This window comes from Erinaceus europaeus, chromosome X (genome assembly GCF_950295315.1).
Source record: "Erinaceus europaeus chromosome X, mEriEur2.1, whole genome shotgun sequence".
Taxonomy (NCBI): Eukaryota; Metazoa; Chordata; class Mammalia; order Eulipotyphla; family Erinaceidae; genus Erinaceus; species Erinaceus europaeus.
Window position 1 is genome coordinate 89,485,165 of NC_080185.1, and position 26,764 is coordinate 89,511,928.

Here is a 26,764-nt window from a genome sequence, read left to right on the forward strand (position 1 = left end):
ACCCTTGGGAAGCCCCAATATTTGGGTACCTTACAAACCCCAAAATCTCTCTTCACCCCCTCATGTAGTGCCCAGTGAGTGTAAAATCTACCTTTAAACACTGAAGTTGGCGAATACTCAAACCGCAAGTGGGCAGCTGATACAAAGGTTGGATCTTTTCCCACTAATCCCAGAGGAGTGTAAACCCATAGCCCATTTGGGAAACGAAGCCCATTTAGGGCATTGTTGAGTGGGCCTCAGCATGGCGCACTTGTCAGGAATCTTGTTGGCCTTGTTATACTCCTGTTGCCCAGCGTCACCTGTTTACCTCTACCTCTCCAGTTAACCTACTCATCCCTCCCATCTCATTCTTCAACTCTTGACTCACCTGCCCCATTCTGTATTGGTTTGACCCATCTGGGCCACAGCTGTACTTTCTCTTACTCAGCTTGCAAAAGCTAACCTGTAATCCTCTGACCTGGTGATTTAAAATGCGCCCAGTGGTGAAGCAGGTCTGCTGGTGTGTATCTTTCTCTCCCCGTCTCTGTCTTCCCCTCCTCTCTCCATTTCTCTCTGTCATATCCAACAACGAACGACATCAACAGCAACAATAATAACCACAACAAGGGCAACAAAAGGGGCGGATGGCCTCCAGGAGCAGTGGATTCATGGCGCAGGCACTGAGCCCCAGTAATGACCCTGGAGGCAAACAAAAAACAAAAAAGTGCGCCCTGCAGCTTCATCACCTGCCCCACCAGGGGGGTGGGGAAAGAGTCAAACCTAGGGGAAATGGTGTCTGCTAGGGAACGGGGAGGGAGCTGAACCTAAGAGGTGGAGGCTGATGGGGCGTGGCCAGTGAGGATTGGGACGGGTGCAGTGGGCTAATGAGACGCTTAAAGGCCACGAGGGGCAGGCGTCTCCCAATCCCAGAGAAATTGGGCAAAGCCAAATTGAGTCAGTTCCGGAGCAGAAGAGACCAGTCACCAGGGCTGGCCCAGGCCCGCCCCTAACCCACGGGGCGCAGAAGCGGAAGTGATGAATACGGAAGTGGTTTGCTGTTGCCGAGGGGACGGGTCAGGCAGATGCCAACATGGCAGCTGTTGGGTCTGGCAGTTCGGCGGGGCCAGGGGCGGTTTCCGCGGGGGCGTTGGATCCTGGGACGGCGAGTGCGGGTGAGGCAGGCTCAGGCGGCAGGGCACGGGGTGGGACTTGTGCGGGGGCAGAAAAGTTCCTCCAGAAGCTAGTGGGACCAGCCGGTATGGAACAATTTGTGTGTGTGTGTGTGTGTGATGGGGATGGGAGGTGAGGGGGTGTTGGAGGGCGGAACCCATCATTGTGTAATAATGACAGGGAAGAAGCCACTGTGGGGGGGCGTTGGGGGTCCCCTATGCACACGGAAAGTAGAGACCGTTCCGAGTCTGGGAGTGTGCTAGGAAAATTCTGACTGTGTGAAGTCTCTCCGTTTATAAGAGACACCATTCTGAGTGTGGGATTTTTTTCTTCAATAGAAGACAAGAGACTATCTTGAGGGTGGGGATGTCTTCGTAAAAAAAAAGGGGGGGTACTTCGGCTATTGTAAGTTAAGGTGGGTTGGGTCCTTAGATGACTTAGGGTCAATTTTAACGATGGGGATCTCCTTCCTTAAAGGTGGAGGAAACCGTTCTGAGGAACCCTAGCTTCTGGTGGTAGAATTCATCATCGTATGTTGGAGTGGGAGTTCACTTCCTTAAGTGAAGGAGGAAAGACAGCCTGAGGGTGTGAAAGCCCTTATAGCAGGAGGAGTTCATAGACAGTCACGGGAAGATAAGGGGTTGCAGTGGTGGGAGGATGGCTAGACCATTTGTTGAATCATTCTGGGGTTGTTTTTTTTTTTTTTTTTTTAAAGATTTTGTTTATTTACTTATGAGAAAGATATGGGAGAGAGAGAAAGAACCAGACATCACTCTGGTACATGTGCTGCCAGGGATTGAACTCAGGACCTCATGCTTGAGAGTCTAGTGCCTTAGCCACTGCGCCACCTCCTGGACCACTCATTCTGGGTCTTAAGGAATCTGTGGTCATAGGATTGAACAGACCATTTTAAGAATGAGAGACCCCCACCAATCTTTCCTGGAGCCTCACCCCCCCCCAAATCCCTACCTCACTAGGGAGAGAGACAGGCCCATCTTCAGTGGAGAAGCAATTACAGAAGCCTGACCTCCCACCTTCTGCACCCCATAATAATCTTGAGTCCATACTCCCAGAGGGGTAAAAAATAGGAAATCTGGAAAAAAAAAAAAAAAAGAATAGGAAATCTGGGAGTCAGGCGGTAGCACAGCGGGTTAAGCGTATGTAGCGCCAAGCGCAAGGACCTATGTAAGAATCCTAGTTTGAGCCCCCGGCTCCCCACCAGCGGGAGAGTCACTTCACAAACAGTGAAGCAGGTCTGCAGGTGTCTTTCTCCCCCCTTCTGTTTTCCCCTCCTCTCTCCATTTCTCTCTCTGTCCTATCCAACAACGATGACATCAATAACAAGAACAATATTAACTACAACAATAAAAAACAGCAAGGGCAACAAAAGGGAATGAATAAATCAATTCGTTAATTTTAAAAAGTTAAAAAGAGTAGGAAAGCTATCTTATCCAGGGAGGGGATTGGATACAGAGCTCTGGTGGTGGGAATTGTGTGGGATTGTACCCCTCTTATCCTGTGGTTTTACCGATATTTCCATTTTATAAATAAAATAAAATTAAATAAAAATTTTTAAAAAGAACGAGAAAATGGAATAACTCCCTAGGAGAGAGAGACCCTTTAAAGGGGTGCATGTGCCTGAGTGGTCTGGGTCACTGTGTTGGGGCAGCATGCTGCCCCTCATTAAACAGAAATGTCATTTCACATAAAAATTCAGTAAAATCATATGTAAAACAGGAGTGTTTATAGTTATTTGGAGAGCAGAGCAACCTAGGGCTCTGTCAAGGTAGATCTTTATAACTAACTTCCTTACCTCCCAGCAAGCAACCAGTCAGAATACTAGAACATAGTATCCTGTCCAGAAGAGACTTTTTTTTTTTTTTTTTCCTTCAGCGGGAGGGGGACTCAAGTTAGCTAGCGTGTCCAGGCCCGCCCTAGCTAGGGCCCAAGGGATGGGCTGGATAGGGAGGTGCACAATTCTCCTTTTCTGACCCTTTCAACAAGTAGGTGAGAGAGGAAGTGGCCTTGGTTGGAAAGATCTGGACTGAGAAAGGGACTGGCTTTGGTGCGGCCGAGCCCAGTATCCTCTGACTCTTTCTGTCTTGCTCCTTTCATTCTCCACAGCTCACCGGCGCCTCAAATACATCTCCTTAGCCGTGCTGGTGGTCCAGAATGCCTCCCTCATCCTCAGTATCCGCTACGCCCGTACACTGCCTGGGGACCGCTTCTTTGCCACCACAGCCGTGGTCATGGCGGAGGTGCTCAAAGGCCTTACCTGCCTGCTGCTGCTCTTTGCACAAAAAAGGGGTATGAACCAGGGGAGGGAGCTACACTGGGCTCACTGGGTGGTATGTGTGAGTATGGGTACATGGGTGGACCATGCCCATGGTGGTTCATGTGGGGCTTGTGGAAACCTATGTCTTTAGCCGCTTCCACACTCGGACACCCTTCACCATTGAGGAGCTGGCTGTGAACTGTGGACTGTAGGAGGGACGTTATTTGTGTGCTGAGGTGGCACGTGACTTAAGAGTGATTTATCTATTTTCTTTTTTGAAAGATTTTTTAATATTTATTTCCTTTTTGTTGCCCTTTTTTTATTGTTGTTGTTGATGTCGTCATTGTTGGATAGGACAGAGAGGAATGGAGAGAGGAGGGGGAAGACAGAGAAGGGGAGAGAAAGATAGGCATCTGCAGACCTGCTTCAATGCCTGTGAAGCGACTCCCCTGCGGGTGGGGAGCCAGGGGTTCGAACTGGGATCCTTAGGCCAGTCCTTGCGCTTAACCCGCTGCGCTACCGCCCGACTTCCGATTTATCTATTTTCTTTCAAAGAGAGAGACCACAGCACTAAGGCTTCCCTCAAAGTGGTAGGGGCTGGGCATGAACCTGTGTTGTTCACATAGCAGTGCAGTACTATCCTTACAAGCTATTTTAGTAGTCCATGGTTTATCTAGTTCCTTCCCTTCTTTCTTTTTTTAAAACCATTATTATTTTTTATTATTATCTTTATTGGATAGAAACAGCCAGACATTGAGAGGGAAGGAGGAGATAGACACCTGCAGCCCTGCTTCACCACTCGCAAAGCTTTCCCCCTGCAGGTGGGGGACAGGGGCTCGAACCCGGGTCCTTTTGCACTGTAACATGTCGCTCAACCAGGTGTGCCACCACCCAGCCCCTCTTTTTTTTTTTTTTTTTTAACCAGAGCACTAATCAGCTCTGGCTTATTGGTTTATGATGGTGCGGGGAATTGAACCTGCGACTTTGGAGCCTCAGGCATTTCAGTCTGTTTGTATAACCATTATGCTATCTACCCCCCCCCCGCCCTTTTTTCAGTTTTTAAATGATTTTATTTATTATTGTTTAGAGACTAAAGGAATTGAGAAGGAAGGGGAAGACAGAGAGGGAGAGAGACTCCTGCAGCCCTGCTCCACTGTTTGTGATGCTCCTACCCCCCATCAGGTGGGGACCAGGGACTTGAACCTATAGCCTTGCTCAATGCAATGTGTGCTCTTAACTAGGTGTGCCATCAGCTGGCCCCTTCTTTTTTTTTTTTAAATCATTTATTGGATAGATACAGAAATTGAGAGGGAAGAGGAAGGTAGGAAGAAAGACAGGGAAACACCCACAGCCCTGCTTCATCACTGGTGAAACTTTTCCCCTGCAGGAGAAAGCCGGGGCTTGAACTGGGGCCCTTGGGCATTGTAATGTGTCCAGTTAACCAGATGCTCCACCACCTGGCCCCTCTGTTTACTTTAAATGTCACTATGGAGAATTTTTTTAAAAATGTTAGTGATCTGGGGGAGATGGCACAGTCGATAAAGCATTGAACTGTCGGGAGCAACTGGCGGTAACACAGCGGGTAAAATGCACGTGGCACAAAGCGCAAGGACCGGCCTAAGGACCCCGGTTCGAGCCCCCCGGCTCCTCACCTGCAGGGGAGTCGCTTCACAGACGGTGAAGCAGGTCTGCAGGTGTCTATCTTTCTCTCCTCCTCTCTGTCTTCCCCTCCTCTCTCCATTTCTCTCTGTCCTATCCAACAACAGTGACAGCAATAAGAACAACAATAATAACTACAACAATGATAAAACAACCAGGGCAACAAAAGGGGGAAAAATAGTCTCCGGGAGCAGTGTATTCATGGTGCAGGCACCGAGCCTGAGCAATAACCCTGGAGGCAAAAAAAAAAAAGTTTTGGACTGTCAAGCAGGAAGTCCCTAGTTCAGTCCCCAGCAGTACATGTACCAGTGTGTTTTTTTTCTCTCTCTTCTCTTACCTTTCTCATAAATAAATAAATATATAAATACAATCTTTCTTTAAAAATGTTAATGAGCAAGGGAATCAGAGAATCTCTTTAGCACATGTGATGTCAAGGTTCAAACTTGGGACCTCATGCTTGACAGTCCAATGCTTTTTCCACAGAGCCACTGTAGATCATTTTATTTATTTATTTTAATGATTTATTTATTCATGAGAAAGATAGGAAGAGAGAAGGAAAGAACCGGACATCACTCTGGTACCTGTGCTGCCAGTGATTGAACTCAGGACCTCAGGCTTGACAGTCCAATGCTTTATGCCCTGCACCACCTCTCAGATAACTCTAGATAATTTTAGAAAGACTAGAGTTGGGGGGGTAGGTAGTAGCACAGCAGGTTCAGTGCACATGGCGCAAAGCACACTGATCTGTGTAAGGATCTCAGTTCGAGCCCCTACTCCCCACCTGCAGGGGGGTTGCTTCACGGGTGGTGAAGCAGGTCTGCAGATGTCTGTTCTTTCTTTCTCCCTCTCTGACTTCCCCTCCTTTCTCGATTTCTCTCTGTCCTATCCAGCAGTGACAACAGTAACAATAAATACAACAACAGGGCAACAAAAATGGGAAAATAGCCTCTAGGAGCAGTGGATTCGTAGACAGGCACCGAGCCCTAACGATAACCCTGGAGGCAGAAGGAAGGAAGGAAGGAAGGAAGGAAGGAAGGAAAGAAAGAAAGAAAGAAAGAAAGAAAGAAAGAAAGAAAGAAAGAAAGAAAAAATAGTGTACTAGTGTGGTTCAGAAGGTGGCGCAGTAGATAAAGTGTTAAACTCTCAAGCATGACATCTTGAGTTCGGTTCCCAGTAGCACATGCACCAAAATGATGTCTGGTTCTCTCTCTCTCTCTCTCTATCCCTATCTTTCCCTGCCTTAGTAATTTTTCCTCCCCCTCCTCTTTCTTCTTTCTTTATGATGTTGGTTTATTTATTTATTTATTTATTTTTTAATGTTTTATTTCATTATTATTATTATTTTGCTCCAGGGTTATTTGCTGGGGCTCATTGCGCGCACTACAAATCCACTGCTCCTGGAGGCCTTTTCTTTTTCTTATTTTGTTGCCCTTGTTGTCATTACTGTTATTGTTGCCACTGATGTTGTTGGATAGGGCAGAGAGAAATAGAGAGAGGAGGGGGAAATGGGGGGGGTGGGAGGAGAGAAATATAAATGCCTGCAGACCTGCTTCATCACTTGTGAAGCGACCACCCTGCAGATGGTGTACTGGGGACTCGAACCAGGATCCTTAATGCCGGTCCTTTGCACTTTATGTCACTTGTGCTTAACCTGTTGTGCTACCACCCGACCCCCAAGATATTTATCTGCTTATTCATGAAGAATTAATGGCATAGAGAGAAAGAACCAGACATGTAAATGTGGTACATATGCTGCTAGGGATTGAACTCAAGATCTCACACTTGAGAGTCCAATGCTTTATCCACTGTGCCACCTCCTGGACCACCAATGTCATTACTAAACTGTCATAATTTTTTTTTTTTTTTTAGGGAGTCGGGCAGTAGCGCAGCTGGTTAAGCACAGGTGGCACAAAGTGCAAGGACCAGCATAAGGATCCCTCCCAGTCTCAGCCCCTGGCTCCCCACCTGCAGGGGAGTTGCTTTACAAGAGATGAAGCAGGTCTGCAGGTGTCTCTCTTTCTTTCCCCCTCTCTGTCTTCCCCTCCTCTCTCCATTTATAACAATAAAAAAGAACAAAGGCAACAAAAGGAAATAAATATTTTTTAAAAGTTTTTTAAAAAAATGTTTCAGGGGGAGTTGGGCGGTAGCACAGCGAGTTAAGTGCAGGTGCCGCAAAGCACAAGCACCGGCATAAGGATCCCGGTTCGAGCCCCCGGCTCCCCACCTGCATGGGAGTCGCTTCACAAGCAGTGAAGCAGGTCTGCAGGTGTCTATCTTTCTCTCCCCCTTTCGGTCTTCCCCTCCTCTCCATTTCTCTCTGTCCTATCCAACAACAACAATGACATCAATAACTACAACAATAAAACAATAAGGGCAGCAAAAGGGAATAAATAAATATTTTTAAAAATCTTAAATAAAAAAGAACTTGAGTTGTGTGCATGGCAAAGCAGGTGCACGACTCAAGTGAACTTAATAAAAATAAGTTTCAACTGGGGACCAGGCGGTACTGCAGTGGGGTTAAGTGCATATGGTGCAAAGTGCAAGGATTGGCATAAGGGTCCAGGTTCAAGCCCCTGGCTCCCCACCTGCATGGGGGGTTGCAGTGAAGCAGGTCTGCAGGTGTCTGTCTATCTCTCCCCGTCGGTCTTCCCGTCCTCGCTCCATTTCTCACTGTCCTGTCCAACAACAATGACATCAATAATAATAACTACAACAACGATTAACAACAAGGGCAACAAAGGGGAAAAAATAGCCCCCAGGACCAGTGGATTCGTGGTGCAGGCACCAAGCCCCAGCAATAACCCTGGAGGCAATGAAAAATATATATATATCTATATGTCAGACAGATTTGTATCTGGTCAGTATTTTGGAATTGCTTTTGTATCTTGCAGCTCTGCTACTGTCTAGCTTCCCCTCCAATTCTGCCCCTCTACAAACGTGTTACAGAAATCAGGTCATGTTTTGCTGGTTCTGGGCAAATTGGGTTTTGCTACCTGCCTCCCCATGGTGTCATTTAACTTGGACTAATTTGATTTATCTCCAATTTTAAATTGTCCCCTGCAGGCAACCTTTATTAAACTGTTGTTCAACTGTTTCTGTGTAAGAGCCTTGCATGTGTGGAGGCTAGGGAAGTGGACAGTCCGGATCTGACTCCCTCCTGGCTGTTTACAGTGCAGAGTACATTCCCACCTGCATTGGAGCTGCAGGGGACTGGAGGCCTCAGCTTGGGAGCCATCTGCTCTGCTCATTCACTTCTGCAAATCAGAGCAGCCACTAGGGGGCTCTACTGTGGCTGCCCGTGTGGATGTCTTAGCAGGCCTACACCTTGCCTGCCATTGGGGCTGAGCTGAGTTCACATGGGGAGAAAAAGAGCTTCCAGCCTAAAGCACAGGCCGTCAGCTCCCATCTCCATTTATTCTCTCTCTCTCTCTCACATTTTTTTATTTTAACAGAAGGTAAAGTCTTTTTTTTTTTCTTTATTAAAGTTAATAGGGGTGGTCTGGGAGGTGGCGCAGTGATAAAGCTTTGGACTCTCAAGCATGAGGTCCTGAGTTCAATCCCTGGCAGCACATATGCCAGAGTGATGTCTGGTTCTTTCTCTCTCCTCCTATCTTACTCATTAATAAATAAATAAAATATTTTTTAAAAAAAGAAATTATACACATACACACTTTAAAAAAAGCTAATAGGAGTGTATATTAACACCATTCCCACCACCAAAGGCCTTATTATTTTTTTATTTATTTAAAAAAGGAGACATTAAAAAAAACATAGTATAAGAGGGAGGGGTACAACTCCACAAAATTTTCACCACCAGATCTTCGTATCCCATCCCCTCCCCTGATAGCTTTCCTATTCTTTAACCCTCTGGGAGTATGGACCCAAGGTCATTGTGGGATGCAGAAGGTGGAAGGTCTGGCTTCCGTAATTGCTTCCCCGCTGAACATGGGCATTGACTGGCCGATCCATACTCCCAGTCTGTCTCTCTCTTTCCCTAGTTGGGAACGGGTCTGGGGAAATGGAGCTCCAGGACACATTTGTGGGGTTGTCTCTCCAGGGAAGTCCGGTTGGCATCTGGGACCTGGTGGCTGAAAAGAGAGTTAACATACAAAGCCAAACAAATTGTTCATCAGTCATGAACTTACAGGCTGGAATAATGCAGATGAAGTGTTGGGGGGGGGTGCTCTATTTTGTAGATAGCTAGTAGGCATATTTTAGTTATATTTCAAAGGGTCTGTAGCTATACTAGTTTTTTTTTTTCTCTCTGAGCCTAAATCTGATATGCAGGTGGATCAAACTGTTGTCTGGGGAGGTGATGTCATGGCTGGAAAGGGAACAGAAAGCTGGATCAGGGAAGAGAGTAGCTCCCAGATATGGGAAAGGTGTATAAATATTGTTGACTATAAACCCCATCGATTTGATGTGATCTGGGGCCCATATTCAGCTTAGGAGCCTATGTGACCTCTGCATCCCTGTAGATCTAAGCTCACCTTCTGTGGTCATGAGTAGGAACATTCCAAGCTGCCCCAATATCGACCCATCTTCCGCAGGTGTAGCATAGAGTATGTTGTCCGGAACATTCTCTACCGTTGTTGATCCAAGTTGTTGGGAATCTCAGGACTCCCCGATTAGGGCCCCAGCTGATGGGGTGGCCTGATAGTGACTAAAGAGTCATCATTAAAGTATGCCAGTCTCTTGCCCTTATCCAGCTTTTGCAGTCCTTGCTTTGCTAAAGTTAGCTTTGGAGTGAGAGAACTGTAATAGGAAGTAGCTGAGGGAGGGTATTAGATACTATTTCATTAGGAACTTTATACTGATTCACTGCAGACTATTGTGTACTTTTGCTTTCAGGTATATATTTTGCCCTAGTTTATGGATACGTGTGAACATATGCTCTATCTCAGGGGACCTGGTCTATATCTAGGTTTTGGGACTTTGTTAGGAAGTGAACCACCTGGAATTGAATTAGAGAATACTCTGAAAGGAAAGGTCTCACCCGAGTAATGAAGCTGAAGGGTTGTCATTCCACACCTGAAGTCTCTGGACACAGTCTGAAGTGAAGCATACTGAGGTAGTATTCATTGTGTTTATTAGGTTGGGATCTGCGGATGCAATATTATTTGGTATGAATTGAGAGAAACATGCAGGAATGTGTGCCCCACCCTAGAGGTTCCAGGACTGGGGGAAATACAGGCTCTATAGTGGAAATGTGAGGTTCCTGCTGTCTTAGGGTTCAAGAAGACGATAGATAGTTATTGTTATAATCACAATTGGTAACTGGGTTAACTTTGAAAAATTCCTGTTAGGATTTGCTGTATCAGACCCAACATCACCATAATTTATGTCCTTTGATATTATTTGTATATAGCTGTGCCACCAGTTGCTTCTGTCCTCCCTGGTCTAGGCCTTTGAGAGAGTCAACATATCAAAGACTCAGCCTATGTATTAAAAAGACTCAGTCTGGGAGTAGGGCGGTAGTGCAGCGGGTTAAGCGCACTTGGTGCAAAGCGCAAAGACCGGCGTGAGGATCCTGGTTCGAGTCCCTAGCTCCCCACCTGCAGGGGATTCACTTCCCAAGCAGTGAAGCAGGTCTGCAGGTGTCTATCTTTCTCTCCCCCTCTGTCTTCCCCTCCTCTCTCCATTTCTCTCTGTCCTGTCTAACAACAACAACATCAATAACAACAACAATAATAACTACAACAACAATAAAAAAACAAGGTCAACAAAAGGGAAAATAAAAGACTCTGTGCTTTAAAAATTTGAGACATACAATAAATTTTTCCCCTCTCATATTAATTAAATAGTGATTTATATGACTAAAAATTAATAGAAGTGTACATAAAAACCAGTACCACCACCAAAAGACTGTGTCCCATCCCACCCACCCCCTACCCCCACCCCCACCCCCGAAGCCAAATATCCACCCTTATCCTCACCCCAGGGTTTTTACTTTGGTGCCCTACACCAGATTTAGTCAAATCCTGCTTTTTGTGGGAATTGTGTGGAGTTGTACCCTTCTTATCCTATGGTTTTGTCAATGTTTCCTTTTTTTATATATATTTATTTACTCTGTTTTGTTGCCCTTGTTTTATTGTTGTAGATATTAGTTGTTAGTGAGGTCATCATTGTTGGATAGGACAGAGAGAAATGGAGAGAGGAGGGGAAGACAGAGAGCAAGAGAGAAAGACAGACACCTGCAGACCTGCTTCACCATCTATGAAGTGATTCCCCTGCAGGTGGGGAGCCAGGGGTTCGAACCGGGATCCTTAAGCCGGTCCTTGTGCTTTGCAATGTTTCCTTTTTATAAATAAAAAATAAAATAAGAGAGAAGTTAAAGGAAGAGGCTTGAAATGACACCCCTGGTGATGCAGGCATCTTGGTAAAAAAAAAAAAAAAAAAGCTCAGCGGGGAGCCTGCTGTGCTGCCCCTGGGGGCTGCTACTGGGGTAGGGGGGTGAGCTCAAATAATCAAAGGATTTTCCTTTGTCCCCCTGTCCTCCATTTGTCAGCCCAAGAGAGAATTATGGGACTGTATTTTGGTGTCACTCTGACCAGCCCTTGTTCACTCTCCTACAGACAGCCCAGTATCCTACCCTATCCAGCGGATCCCAGGTTGCAAGCTGCTGCCTCTTGGAGCTCATGGCAGCTCTGGCTGCCTATTATTATTTTTTTAAATATTATTCCCTTTTTTTGCCCTTGTTGTTTTTATTGACATCATCATTGTTGGATAGGACAGAGAGAAATAGAGAGAGGAGGAGAAGACAGACACCTGCAGACCTGCTTTACCACTTGTGAAGCGACTGCCCTGTGGGTGGGGAGCCGGGGACTCGAACTGGGATGCTCACACCAGTCCTTGCGCTTTGTGTCACCTGTGGTTAGCCCGCTGCACTACTGTCCGATTCCCAAAGGCCTTATTTTTAATTGATTTTTGTTTTTTGAATACCAGATCACTGCTCAGCTCTGTCTTGTGCGTGGGATTGAACCTGGGACTTTGGAGCCTCAGGCATGAGAGTCTCTTTGCATAACCATTATGCTATCTACCCTCACCCTCTCTATTATTTATTTTTTAAATATTTTTTAAATATTTAATTTTTTATTTATTTCCTTTTGTTGCCCTTATTGTTTTATTGTTGTAGTTTTGTTGTTGTTGATGATGTCGTCATTGTTGGATAGAACAGAGAGAAATGGAGAGAGGAGGGGGAGAGAAAGACACCTGCAGACCTGCTTCACCGCTTGTGAAGCAACTCCCCTGCAGGTGGGGAGCCGGGGGCTCGAACTGGGATCCTTACGCAGGTCCTGGCGATTTGCGCCACGTGCACTTAACCCGCTGCGCCACCGCCCGACTCCCCCCTCAGTATTATTTTTATAACAGCACTGCTCCGCTCTGACTTACAGTGTTGCTGGGGCTTGGAACCTCCGAGCCTCAGGCATCTTTTGCAGAACCATTGTGCTATCTCTCACACCCTTCAATATTATTTTGTTCTTTCCTTTTATAAGAAAGAGAAATGGAGGTGGGAGAGAGAGAGATAGCACTGCTCATGAAGCCTCTCCCCCTGTAAGTGAGGACTGGGTGCTTGAACGTGTGGCAGGTCCTTACACATGTTGTGTGTGTTCAGTCGGATGTGCCTCTGCCCTGTCCTGGATTTCTAATTTCAAACGTTCCTCCCTTGACCTTTTTACTGAACTTATTTGGTTATAAAACTTGACCTGGGGGGCCGGGTGTGGTGCACCTAGTTGAGCACACATGTTACAGTGCACAAGGACCCAGGTTCAAGCCCTGGTTCCCACTTGCAGAGGGAAAGCTTCACGGGTGATGAAACAGGGCTACAGGTGTCTCTCTGTCTCTCTCTATCTCCCCTGACCCTCTTGATTTCTGGCTGTCTCTAGCCAATAAATAAATAAATAAAGGCTTGTCTCTGTGTCTACTTCTCACCTCTCTGTTTTTCTCCTGTCTCTCACCTTATCTCTAGAGGGAAGAAAACATAGCAAACTTTGAAACGCTGGGGCTGTGCAGACACTGAGCCCCTACGGATAACACTGGTGGCAAAGATAAAGATTGCAAGTGTCGGGAGTCGGGTGGTAGCGCAGCAGGTTAAGTGCACGTGGCGCAAAGCGCAAGGACCGGTGGAAGGGTCCTGGTTCGAGCCCCCGGCTCCCCACCTGAAGGGGAGTCGCTTCACAGGCGGTGAAGCAGGTCTGCAGGTGTCCGTCTTTCTCTCCCCCTCTCTGTCTTCCCCTCCTCTCTCCATTTCTCTCTGTCCTATCTTACAACAATGACATCAATAGCAACAATAATAACTACAACAACGATGAAAAATAACAAGGCAACAAAAGGGAAAATTAAAAAAAAAGCTTGCCATTGTCAGTGGCTGGGTTAAGCACACATAGCATATAGTACGAAGTGCAGGGACCAGCCCAAGGGTCCTGGTTTGAGCCCTGACTCCCCACTTGCAGGGAGGAGGGGGAAAATAAAGAGGGAGAAAGAGAGACGCCTGTAGTACTTGCTTCACCACTTGGGAAGCTTCCCCCCGCCGACCCGCAGGTGAGGAGTGGGGATTTGAACCCTGGTCCTTTTACATGGCAACACATGCGCTTTATTTACCCCATGCACTACCTGGTCTCACCTTTTTTTTTTTTCCTTTCTTTTCTTCTGTCATATGCAATAGAATTTCACAAGAGGAGTCAGAACTACAGTCTAGTACATGCAGGACCGGGCGTCAAACGTGGTACCTCAGACTGTTCAGCTCTACCAGTTGAGCTGTTTTCCTGGACAGTACCCTAAGTTTGATCCCCAGCACCCCATATAGGATGGAGTGAAGATCGGATGTCTCTGTCAAAGAAATTAGTTTTAATGTGAACTGGAGGGGCGTAGTGTGTGTTGCAAAAGTCTTGTGTGTGTGTGTTTTTTTTAATTAACAAGAGAGATAGGGGAGCCGGGGGTGGCACACCTACATACACTACAGTGTGCAAGGGCCTGAGTTCAAGCCCCTGGTCCCCACTTGTACGGGTAAGCTTCAGAAGTGGTGAGGTAGAGCCGCAGATGTCTCTGTCTTGCTCCCTCTCTGTCTCCCCCTTCCCCTCTCAATTTCTCCCTGTCTCTATCCAATGATAAATAGAGAACGAGTACCAAGGCATCACTTTGGTATATGTGACGGCAAGGATTCAGCTCAGAACCTCTTAAGAGGCCAGCGCTTTATCCCCGACACCACCTTGTCATCTTTATAGGCTTTATTTTTTCCTCTCTCTCTCTCCCTCTCCCTCTCCCCCCCCCCTTCATTTGGTGAAGGTGGAGGGGGTTATCTCCAGGGCTTCACTGCTCTGGGCTGCTTTTTTCAGAGAGGGGGAGAGACGCCACAGCACTGAAGCCTCAGGCAGCCTTGCTCGAATCTGGGTCATACTCAAGGCAAAGCAGAGTGTTATCCAGGTGAGCAGGTGAGTTCTTTTGCTGTCCTAGGCCTTGTTTTGTTTTAACTTCAAGTATTTTGTGTGTTGCTTAAACATACCGTTAATATATATTTTTTAATTTCTATTGGGAGTCGGGCGGTTGCGCAGCAGGTTAAGCGCACATGGTGCAAAGCGCAGGGACTGGTGTAAGGATCCTGGTTGGAGCCCCCGGCAACCCCATCTGCAGGGGAATCACTTCACAGGCGTTGAAGCAGGTCTGTAGGTGTCTCTCTCCCTCTCAATTTCCCCCATCCCCTCTCAATTTCTCTCTTGTCCTATCAAATAAAAAGAAAATCTTTAAATACATTTTTTTAAAAAAATATTTATTCCCTTTTGTTGTCCTTGTTGTTTTATTGTTGTTATTGGTGTCGTTGTTGGACAGGACAGAGAGAAATGGAGAGAGGAGGGGAGACAGAGAGGAAAAGAGAAAGATAGACACCTGCAGACCTGCTTCACCACTTGTGAAGCGACTCCCCTGCAGGTGGGGAGCCGGGGGCTCAAACTGGGATCCTTAAGCCAGGTCCTTGCGTTTTGCGCCACGTGTACTTTACCTGCTGCGCTACCGCCCGGCCCCCAGATACATTTTTTATTTATATTTATTATTGGATAGAGGCAGAGTGAAATTGAAAGGGGAGGGAGAGGTAGAGGGGAAAAGACAGACACCTGAAGCTTTCCCCCTGCAGGTAGGGACCAGGAGCTTGAACCCCAGTCTTTGTGCCCTGTAATGTGTGTGCTTAACCAGGTGTGCCTGGCCCCAGAAGAAAAAAATTTTAAAGGGATAGATGGGGGCAGGAGTAGATAGCATAAGGGTTATGCAAAGAGATTCTCAAGACAGGCTCCAAAGTCCCAGGTTCAATCCCCCTCACAACCATGAGCCAGAGCTGAGCAGTGGGGTTGGGCGGTAGCACAGCCGGTTAAGCACCTGCCCGTGGTGCAAAGCGCAAGGACCGGCATAAAGATCCCGGCTCCCCACCTACAGGGGGGATCGCTTCACAGGTGGTGAAGCAGATCTGCAGGTGTCTTATCTCTCTCTCTCCCTCTCTGTCTTCCCCTCCTCTCTCCATTTCTCTCTGTCCTTTCCAACAACATCAACAACAATAACAACAACAATAAAACAAGGGCAACAAAAGTGAATGAATATATATATATATATAATAAAAAAGGAAAGAAGGGCAACAAAAGGAAAACTAAATAAATAAATATTTAAAAAATATATTTAAAAAAAGGAAAGAAAGTGGTCCTGGAAGTGATACCAGTAGATAAAGCATTGGATTCTCAAGCATGAGGTCCCAAGTTCTGTCCCCGGCAGTACATGTACCAGAGTGATGTCTGGTTCTCTCTCCTATCTTTCTCATGAATAAATTAAGTCTCCTTAAAAAAAAAAAAAAAAGGAAAGAAAAAGGAGAAATGGCTTCTGGCAGTGGAACATTTGTCATGAAGACACTGAGCCTTTGGTGGCAATAAAAAATCATTAAAAACAGGGAAGTCGGGTGGTAGCACAGTGGGTTAAGCGCAGGTGGCACAAAGTGCAAGGACCGGCATAAGGATCCCAGTTCACAGGCAGTGAAGCAGGACTGCAGGTGTTTATCTTTCTCTCCCCCTCTCTGTCTTCCCCTCCTCTCTCCATTTTCTCTCTGTCCTTTTTTTTAATATTTATTTTATTTATTTATTCCCTTTTGTTGCCCTTGTCATTGTTGTAGTTATTATTATTTTTTTTGTATTTAAAATATTTTATTTGTTTATTGGATATAAACAGAGAGATTGAGAGGGAAGGGGAGATAGGTAGAGAGAGGCACCTGCAGCACTGCTTTACTGCTTTTTTTTTAAATATTTATTTATTTATTTATTTATTTAAGAAAGGATTAATTAACAAAACCATAGGGTAGGAGGGGTACAACTCCACACAATTCCCACCGCCCAATCTCCATATCCCACCCCCTCCCCCAATAGCTTTCCCATTCTCTATCCCTCTGGGAGCATGGACCCAGGGTCATTGAGGGTTGCAGAAGGTAGAAGGTCTGGCTTCTGTAATTGCTTCCCTGCTGAACATGGGCGTTGACTGGTCGGTCCATACTCCCAGTCTGCCTCTCTCTTTCCCTAGTAGGATGGGTCTCTGGGGAAGCTGAGCTCCAGGACACATTGGTGGGGTCTTCAATCCAGGGAAGTCTGGCCGGCATCCTGATGATACCTGGAACCTGGTGACTGAAAAGAGAGTTAACATACAAAGACAAACAAATTGTTGAGCAATCATGGACCCAAAGCTTGGAAAAGTGGAGAGAAAGTACTAGGGAGGTACTCACTGCAAACTCTAGTGTACCTCTGCTTTCTTACTTTGGTGCCATACTCCAAACTCAGTCAATTTCTGCTTTGCGTTTCTACTTCTTCTTCTTTTTTTTTTTTTACATGCATAACATTCCCCAGATTCCCATTTAACAATACAACCCCCACTATTTCATTCATCATTTTTCATGGACCTGTATTCACCCCACCCACCCACCCACCCCAGAGTCTTTTGCTTTGGTGTAATACTCCAATTCCATTTCAGGTTCGACTTGTGTTTTCTTTTCTAATCTTGTTTTTCAACTTCGGCCTGAGAGTGAGATCATCCCATATTCATCCTTCTGTTTCTGACTTATTTCACTCAACATGATTTTTTCAAGGTCCATCCAAGATCGGCTGAAAACGGTGAAGTCACCATTTTTTACAGCTGAGTAGTATTCCATTGTGTATATATACCACAACTTGCTCTGAATGACTCTGAAAATGTCCAATAGTTCTAGGTTATCTATCTCTTCATTTAGCTCCCTTATGTCTTTACTGATTTTCTTCCTGGATGATCTGTCAAGTTGAGATAGTGGGGTGTTGAAGTCCCCTACTATGATTGTGTTACTGTTAATATATTGCTGTAGCTCTTTCAGTAGAAGTTTGATGTATTTAGATGGCTTCTCATTGGGTGCATAGATATTAATAATTGTTAAGTCCTCTTGATTGACTGATCCTCTGAGCATTAAGTAGTGTCCATTCCTATCTTTTTTAATCTTATGTATTTTAAAGTCTATCATGTCAGATATGAGAATAGCTGTTCCTGCCCTTTTTTGTGGGCCATTGGCTTGAATGATAGTTTTCCATCCTTTCACTTTAAGTCTGTGTTTGTCTTGTTACGTTAGGTGAGTTTCCTGTAGACAACATATTGTTGGGTTGTGTTTTCTGATCCATCTTCCTACTCTGTGTCTTTTAATAGGTGAATTCAGGCCATTCACATTTATTGATATCAAAGATTGAAGATATTTGAACGCCATTCTTGTATAGTTTTAGAGTGTTTTGATATATGTTCTATTTGTGGTGGTCTGGTTGTTTATAGGAAACCTTTCAGAACTTCTTTCAAGGCAGGCTTGGTGATGGTTGCTTCCTTCAACTGTTGCTTGTCTGAGAAGGTTTTGATGCTTCCATCTAGTCTGAATGACAATCTAGCAGGATATAGTATTCTTGGCTGAAAGCCTTTCTCATTGAGCACTCGATAGATATCTTGCCATTCTCTTCTGGCCTGTAGTGTTTGTATGGAGAAGTCTGCTGCTAATCTTATGGGTTTTCCTTTGTAGGTGACTCTTTGTTTTTCTCTTGCAGCCTTGAGGATCCTTTCTTTATCCTTATTACTTTCCAATCTAAGTATGACATGTCTTGGTGTCTTTAGGTCTGGGTTAATTCTGTTTGGGACCCTCTGGGCTTCTTGAATCTTTATGTCTTTGGTGTTGTCTAGACTAGAGAAATTTTCAGCTATTATGGCCTGGAGAATGCTTTCTTCCTCCCCTTCTCTTTCTTCCTCTGGTAAGTCAATAATGCGTATATTGTTTCTTTTGAAGTCATCCCATAGGACTCTGTTGTTGTTTTCAGCATCTCTTAATCTCTTTTTGAGATCTCTTACTTCTTTTTTAGTTGTCTCTAATTCATCCTCAATCTTGCTAATTCTGTCTTCAGCCTCATTGATTCTATTCTCTCTGCCCTCTACTGCTTTCTGGAGTTCATCTATTTTGTTGCCCTGCTCTGATACTGTTTTAGCTTGTTCAGCTAGTTGCCTTCTTAGCTCAGCGATTTCAGCTTTCAGCTCTCTAATAACCATGAGATTATTAGAATTTTCTTCCATATTCTCATTTGTTGTTCCTGCATTTCTGATTACAATTTTTTCAAATTCTTTACTCACTCCTGTTATTATTTCCTTGGCTAATGTTTGGATGTTGAACTCGTTGTTTTGTGCTTCACCCTCTGGAGGACTTTTAGCTGGACTCTTGTCCTGGTTCGAGTCTCCAATATTTTTTCTTGTTGTTTTAACCATTTTATATAAGTTAACAGTTTTTTCAATCCCTGAGTTGGAGTTCAGTGGTGTAAAAGCCTTTTTTTTTCCCCCTGTAGGCTATGGGAGCCTGAGGGCTTTTAAACTATCAATAGGCTTCTTTGTTTAATCACTGACTCCTGACCAAGAAATAAAGCAGGGTGTGGCAGAGATAATCCAGTGGTTATGCAAAGAGACTTTCACAGCCCCTCAGCTATGCCACAGAGGTATAGGTCTTCTCCTGAGTTTCCCAGTTAGATCTCTGTGCCCTGGTGTCCCTCCCTGTTGCTGCTCCAGATTCTGAGGGTAGTAGCAATGGAGACTCAGAGTTGCACTTGGTGAGTCTCTGGGGAGTCCTTTCCTCCCTTCAGCTGTCCCCTTGTTGGTGGAGCAGACTGGAGGTGGTGTCTCCACTGACAAACTGTTGAACTGTGAGCAGTCACTTAATCTCTCCTTAGGCCCCTCTCTCCTCTCTGTCACCAGCCACGCGTGTTTGTACTCACGGGTGATTTACTGGGTTCCTGTGGTCATTCTAGTCCTGTCTTGTTTCGGTCCGGGTGGTCTCCTTTGGTATTCCTAGTTGATCCGGGAGAGGATAGGAGAGGAGAGAAAGCGATCTGCTGCTCGTAGCTCCGCCTCCCTGTTGTAGTTATTATTGTTGTTATTATTGTTGTAGTTATTATTGTTGTTGTCGTTGTTGGATAGGACAGAGAGAAATGGAGAGAAGAGGGGAAGACAGAGAGGAGGAGAGAAAGATAGACACCTGCAGACCTGCTTTACTGCCTGTGAAGCGACTCCCCTGCAGGTGGGGAGCCGGAGCTCGAACCGGGATCCTTATGCCGGTCCTTGTGCTTTGCGCCACCTGCGCTTAAGCCGCTGTGCTACAGCCCGACTCCCTTTTTCTCTCTGTCCTATCCAACAATGACAAGAACAATAATAACTACAACAAAAAAACAAGGGCAACAAAAGGGAATAAATATTTTTAAAAAAATCATTAAAAACACAAAAGACTAGGATGTATCTAAATATCTAGTCTGTGTCTGGGGAGACAGCATAATGGTTCCGCAAGACTTTCTTTTATATATATATGTTTTTTTTTCCTTTTTTGTTGCCCTTGTTTTCTATTGTTGTAGTTATTATTATTGTTGTTGATGTCATTGTTGTTAGATAGGACAGAGAGAAATGGAGAGAGGAGGGGAAGACAGAGAAGGGGAGAGAAAGATAGACACCTGCAGACCTGCTTCACTGCTTGTGAAGTGACTCCCTGCAGGTGGGGAGCCGGGGGCTCGAACCGGGATCCTTACTCTGGTCCTTGCGCTTTGCACCACACACGCTTAACCTGCTGCACTACCACTGACTCCCTCCACAAGACTTTCATACCTGCTGTTCTTGAGCTTCCAGGTTCAATCCCTAGCACCACCGTAAACCAGAACTGAGCAAAGCAATGCTTTGTGTGTGTGTGTTTGTGTGTGTGTCTCATTAAAATAAATTTAAACATTCAAAAGAAAAAATAAAATAACTAAAAAGTCTATTCTGAAAGTTCACTTTTGGGGGCTAGGGAGAGAATACAGTTGCTTATGCAGCAAGCTTTTATCCCTGAGAGTCTGAAGTCCCACCTCCATCCCCGGTACTAATTTAAGCAAGAACTAACCCATGCTCTGGTCAGAAGAACACTGCTGAATAATTTCCATATGGTAAGTAGCCTTCTATCCATACCCTTGGGGCTTTTATTTCCTCTGCCCCTGGTTTATCAGCTCCTGGTTGATTCAGATGGTTTCATGGTTCCAGTATGTACTAAGTACCTGCCCCCCCCCAAAAAAAAAAAAGAGCAGGGAAATGAGCCAGGCAGAGACAGAGGCCTGTGGGAGATATGCTGGTACTGTCCAGAGGCTGAGAGCCCTTCCTTCATTCAGGCCGGCCGAGGGCTACCTCAGAGACACAGAACCAGCCCCATTCTGGGAGTCCTGGGAGATGGTGCTACAAAAGACCTTTTCCCCTCCCACCTCTCCTTCCTCCCCTCCCCACGCCCCCACCCCCACCCCACACACACTCAGGTAACTTGAAGCACCTGGTCCTCTTCCTCCACGAGGCTGTCCTGGTGCAGTATGTGGATACTCTCAAGCTCGCCGTACCCTCGCTCATCTATACCTTGCAGAATAACCTCCAGTATGTCGCCATCTCGAACTTGCCAGCCGCCACTTTCCAGGTGAGCTTCAGCCCAACGTGGCTCCAGAGGAACTATGGGGTGGGATGGAGGTGGGGGGTCATAGGCCTGGGGCAGGGGAAGCCAAGAGCAGAGAGGAGGGGGAGATAGAGAAAGCCAAAGATGTCTTCAGGCTGGGGGCTAGATAACATAATGGTTATACAAAGAGACTCTCATGCCTGAGGCTCCAAAGTCCCAGGTTACATCAGCCAGAACAGTGCTCTGTTTAAAAAAAAATAAAATAAAGACACCTGCAGCACCTGCTTCACCACTTGTGAAGCTTCCCCCTTGCAAGTAGAGACTGGGGGCTCGAACCTGGGTCCTTGTGTATGGTAACATGTGTGCTCTACGGAGTATGCCACCCCCTGTTCCCCAACCATGGAATCATTTAAAAATGACTGAAGAGGGAGTCGGGCAGTAGCGCAGCTGGTTAAGCGTACATGGTGCGAAGCGCAAGGACCAGCTTAAGGATCCCAGTTCCAGCCTCCGGCTCCCCACCTGTAGGGGGGGTCGCTTCTCTCTCCTTCTGTCTCCCCCTCCTCTCTCCATTTCTCTCTGTCCTATCTAACAATGACGACAGCAATGACAATAATAATAATAACAACAACAACGATAAACAACAAGAGCAACAATAGGGAAAAAAGAGCCTCCAGTAGCAGTGGGTTCCCTGAGCCCCAACAATAACCCTGGAGGCAAAAAAAGAAGAAAAAAATATATGACTGAAGAGTCATTTTCTGGGCCATACGTAAAGGAAACCATCCAGTGGTTGTCCTTCCCGCTCTTTACTTACTCGGCATGGTCACCCCCAGTTCTATCCATTTTGTTTCCTGTGATGCAGTCTTACCTTTTTGATTGCAGAGTAGTGTGCTGTTGTGCATACATCTCACAGCTTTTTTTTTTTTTTTTTGCCTCCAGGGTTACAGCTGGGGCTCAGTTCCTGCGCCATGAATCCACTGCTCCTGGAGGCCATTTTTTCCCTCTTTCATTGCCCTTGTTGTTGTAGCCTTGTTGTGGTTATTATTGCTATTGTTGATGTTGTTCGTTGTTGGATAGGACAGAGAGAAATGGAGAGAGGAGGGAAGACAGAGAGGGGGAGAGAAAGACAGACACCTGCAGACCTGCTTCACCGCCTGTAACGCGACTCCCCTGCAGGTGGGGAGCCAGGGTCTCAAACCAGGCTCCTTCCGTTGGTCCTTGCGCTTTGAGCCCCGTGCACTTAGCTACCGCCTGACTCTCTCCTACAACTTCTTTTTAAAAATTTTTTTTCTTCTTGTTTAATATTTATTTATTCCCTTTTGTTGCCCTTGTTTTATTGTTGTAGTTACTATTGTTATGGATGTTGTTGTTGGATAGGACAGAGAGAAATGGAGAGAGGAGGGGAAGACAGTGAGGGGGTGTTGGGGTTCTCCCTGACAGGTAGTCGCGAGGAGGGGAGATCTGGACCACACGGACCCCCCTTCTGGGGCTGAGCGGGAGGGAGAGTGTCGACGACTTGAGAAAAGACACACCAAGTCGGGAGTTCTGTCAAGGCAGTGACTCGCTTTATTGAGAAAAAGACCATTTTTTATAGGCAGGGGGTAGAGGCAGGGATGGGAAGGTAGGGTGAGATGACGTTAGAGGTGGTGTGAGGTGGCGTCACGGTCAGTGGGGCCTATGTTCTTTACGCATCATCAGCTGGAGGCCAGAGGTGAATTTAGGTACGGCCTACAGGAAATGCTGTGTCACTCTGAGGAAGTTAGTGACCATCAGGCTTACGGAATGTCTGCTGGGCCTAGATCGGGGCCAAGCAGACCCCAACAAGGGGAAGAGAAAGATAGAAACCTGCAGACCTGCTTCACCGCCTGTGAAGTGACTCCCCTGCAGGTGGGGAGCCGAGGGCTCGAACCGGGGTCCTTGCGCTTTGCACCACATGCACTTAACCAGCTGTGCTACCGCCTGACTCCCCCTCCTACAACTTCTATAGCCAATCACCTGCCACTGGGCATCTAGATGGTTCCCACACGTTGATTTTAGCCAGTAGTCCAGCTGCGGAGCAAGGAGCAAGGCCAGGCTGCCTGGGGTTCAAATCCCAGCTGTGTTCCAGCTGTGTGGTCTCTGTCAAGGAAGTCACTTCACTTCCCAGTGTCTTCATTTTCTCCTCTGAGGATTGGACTTTACCAAATTCACAGGATGCCCAAGTCCCATGTGCAGCACAGCAAGCTCCTTAGTGGCTTTTTTGTTTTTTTAACATTTCATTTGTTATATTTTATTTGATAGGACAGAAAGAAATTGAGAAGGGAGATCAAAGTGGCTCACCTGGTTAAGCTTACATGTTACCGTGCACAAGGACCCTGGTTCAAGTCCCTAGTCCCTACCCGTAGTGACGAACCTTCACAAGTGATAAGAGCAGGGCTGCAGGTGTCTCAATCTCCCCTCTCAATTTCTCTCTGTCTCTACCAAATACATAAGTAAAATGTTTAAAGACAGAGAAAGAGGAAGTCAGGCGGTAGTGCAGCAGGTGGCACAAAGCGCAAAGACTGGCGGAAGGATCCCAGTTCGAGCCCCCAGCTCCCCACCTGCAGAGGAGTCGCTTCACAAGCAGTGAAGCAGGTCTGCAGGTGTCTTTCTCTCCCTCTCTGTCTTCCTCTCCTCTCTCCATTTTTCTCTGTCCCATCCAAAAACAACGACATCAATAACAACCATAATAACTACAACAATAAAACAACAATGGCAACAAAAGGGCATAAATAAATATTTTAAAAAAGGAAAAGTATATTGAAGAAAAGACAGAGAAAGATACCTCCATCGCTCCTTCACCTCTTGTGAAGTTTCCCTCCTGCATATGGGGACCAGGGTTTTGAACCTGGGTCCTTGCACATGGTAATGTGTGTGCTGAACTGCCTGTCCCATATCGGTGTTATTGTTGTGGCATCTGTTTCACATGTGTTACCATGCAGAGACTGAGCCCTTTTTTTAAAAAAAAAAATTTTATTTATTGTGGTCCGGGAGGTAGCTCAGTGGCTAAAGCACCGGACTCTCAGGCATGAGGTCCTGAGTTCGATCCCTGGCAGCACATGTACCAGTGATTTCTGGTTCTTTCTCTCTCCTATATTTCTCATTAGTAAATACATTTTTTAAAAAGATTTTATTTATTTATTAATGAGAAAGATAGCGGAGAGAGAATGAACCAGACATCACTCAGGTACATGCTCTGCCAGGGATTGCACTCAGGACCTCATGCCTGAGAGTCCAGTGCCTTAGCCACTGTGCCACCTCCTGGACCACTGAGCCCTTCTTTATCACACTGTCTAGTGCTTGTTTGTTGCTTGCTAATCTTTGTAGATGTCAAGGTAGGTGCCCAGGTTGGGGCAGGGTGGGGCATGGAGGCAGCTGGGTGTGGCCTGCCACTTCCTTGATAGCCAGCCTTGCCTGCTTTGTGGGAGGTGCCTCGGAGGGTGCTCTAGGAGCAATGCAGGGGCAGCGGGGGAGGGCAACCCTCAGTGCCTCCCCAATGCCCCCGACAGGTGACGTACCAGCTGAAGATCCTGACCACAGCGCTGTTCTCCGTGCTCATGCTGAATCGCAGCCTCTCCCGGTTGCAATGGGCCTCACTCCTGCTGCTCTTCACAGGCGTTGCCATCGTGCAGGCCCAGCAGACTGGTGGCGGGGGTCCCCGGCCCCTGGATCAGAACCCCGGGGTGGGCCTGGCAGCTGTGGTGGCCTCCTGCCTGTCTTCAGGCTTCGCAGGTGTCTACTTCGAGAAGATCCTCAAGGGTAGCTCAGGTTCCGTGTGGCTGCGCAACCTACAGCTGGGCCTCTTTGGCACGGCGCTGGGGCTGGTGGGACTCTGGTGGGCAGAGGGCAGCGCCGTGGCCCGCCGGGGCTTCTTTTTTGGGTACACACCTGCTGTCTGGGGCGTGGTGCTCAACCAGGCCTTTGGTGGGCTCCTAGTCGCTGTGGTCGTCAAGTACGCGGACAACATCCTCAAGGGCTTCGCCACCTCCCTGTCCATCGTGCTGTCCACTGTTGCCTCCATCCGCCTCTTTGGCTTCCACGTGGACCCATTGTTCGCCCTGGGTGCCGGGCTTGTCATCGGGGCCGTCTACCTCTACAGCCTCCCTCGAGGTGCAGCCAAAGCCATAGCTTCCTCTGCTGCTGCCGCCGCAGTGGCGGCCACCACCTCGGGGCCCTGTACTCACCAGCAGCCTCCGGGGCAGCCACCGCCCCCAGCGGCCCATCGCGGAGACATCAGCATGGAGCCCTTTCTGCCAAAGTCAGTGATGGTGAAGTGAGGGCTGGCCACAGCGGGTGGGCAGGGGAAACAGGGAAGGGGACGTGGGTGGAGGGGGGCGCTGGCTCCTCTGGGGTTGGAAGTCTTCTCCCAGAAGGCATCGGGAATTTGACAGTGGCGGGGTGTCACATGTACCCTTCCTTTTCGGTTACCTCTGCCCTAGTCTAACCCCTCCGGGGACAGGGTGTGGGGAATGCCAGTCGAGGCCTTTTCTGTATCCTGGGCTGGAGGCACAGCAAGCCCTCTGCCTAAGGTCAAAATCCTACCGCCCTTTTGGTGGGGTTGAGCGCCCCATAGGCGGAGGGAGGCCTGTCCTCCCTTAACCACACTGGATCAGGCTAGCGGCTCCGGGCAGTGGCTTCGGAGCAGCTTCCCTGACTGAGGGGAGGCAGGCCTCTCCTGGGGAAGGGGGTGGTGGCGAGCGGAGATCGCTCATGTTGGGAGAGGGGTGGGTGGGGGCCATTTGTTTTCTAGCTGTCTGGGGACCTGTGGTGTGCAATCAGGAGACGTAATGGGGGGGGTGTGTGGCAGTGGAGATTCTCAATGAATCTCAGGCTGCCAGTCACCAGGATATAGGGCGACTTTTTTCAGAGTTCTACGGGGGGGGGGGGACACAAAGCTGCCAACCACAAAGGGGGAACCCCATTGGGTACTGGGGCACCCTTACCTTATGGGAGGAGGGTGTCTTAGAACCGAGATAATGTGGAGCCTCCTACCCCTCCCTTGCACTCCCCCCTAAGCTTATTAACCCATAACTGTCTCCCAGGGGTGGGTAGGTGGGTGCGTGCGTGTGTGCCTGTGCGATGCCGGGTGTATTGGGACTCTATGTAAATAGGGATGTTGGATCTTTATTTTTGATTCGTTCTGATTTTTTTTGTTTATTTTCTAAGGAACTGTAAATGAGACAATTGTCAGGATACCCAATGCCAAATAAAGACATTGTATTTATTTAGTCCACGTGTAGCTTTCTGTAGCTTTCCTTGTGTGCTGTCACTAACCCTGGGACTACCAGCCCCAGAGCCCCCCACCCTTTGCTCAGGACATCAGTGCAGCCTACCCCAGCTCTCTTTTTCTCTCCTCCCCATCCCCACCACAGGTTGCTCACCAAGGTGAAGGGTTCGTAGCAGCTGGGACTGAAGACGCTGGCCTGGCCTCCTCCCCTCTTGCCCAGGCCCAGCCGGGGCCGAGCTCTCTGATCAGTATTAGGGCTGTGTTTGTATGCAGGGGGAAACATAGACACTGAAGCCCCCCCCCCGCCCCCATGCAGGGCTGACCTGGTAATGAGGGCTCACAGGGGCCCCACCTCAGCCTCCAGCCCCTGCTGCTGCCCCCCCCCCCCGTGCCTGCCACCCCACTCTCTCTTAGGTGAGTTTCTCCCCCTTTTTCAAATAAAATCTGTTTTGCATTTTGCCGGCTTGTGTTGGACAAAGCCTCAACA

At 47.2% G+C, this 26,764-nt stretch overlaps 1 protein-coding gene across 4 annotated transcripts; it reads left to right on the forward strand.

The window, feature by feature from the left end:
- Positions 1 to 1,010: 1,010 nt before the first annotated feature.
- Positions 1,011 to 26,740, forward strand: SLC35A2 (solute carrier family 35 member A2). Of its 4 annotated transcripts, XM_060183627.1 has the most exons (6): positions 1,011 to 1,151; positions 3,274 to 3,456; positions 20,908 to 21,059; positions 24,560 to 24,782; positions 24,987 to 25,308; positions 26,423 to 26,740. In XM_060183627.1, exons 1-6 carry the CDS (start codon positions 1,070 to 1,072, stop codon positions 26,448 to 26,450), a joined length of 990 nt encoding a protein of 329 aa, XP_060039610.1. In that variant the 5' UTR covers positions 1,011 to 1,069; the 3' UTR covers positions 26,451 to 26,740. The 4 variants fall into 4 exon arrangements, with proteins under 4 accessions (XP_060039610.1, XP_007529466.1, XP_016046441.1 ...); XM_007529404.3 differs by having other exon boundaries at positions 24,560 to 25,308; XM_016190955.2 differs by lacking the exon at positions 24,560 to 24,782 and having other exon boundaries at positions 25,150 to 25,308.
- The last annotated feature ends 24 nt before the right edge of the window (positions 26,741 to 26,764 follow it).

Coding starts and splice junctions, on each gene's coding strand:
- SLC35A2 (XM_007529404.3), top strand. CDS start 1,070: ATGGCAGCTGTTGGGTCTGGCAGTTCGGCGGGGCCAGGGGCGGTTTCC. Junction 3,457..20,907: donor GCTCTTTGCACAAAAAAGGG/GTATGAACCAGG, acceptor ACACACACTCAG/GTAACTTGAAGCACCTGGTC. Junction 25,309..26,422: donor ATGGAGCCCTTTCTGCCAAA/GTCAGTGATGGT, acceptor TCCCCACCACAG/GTTGCTCACCAAGGTGAAGG.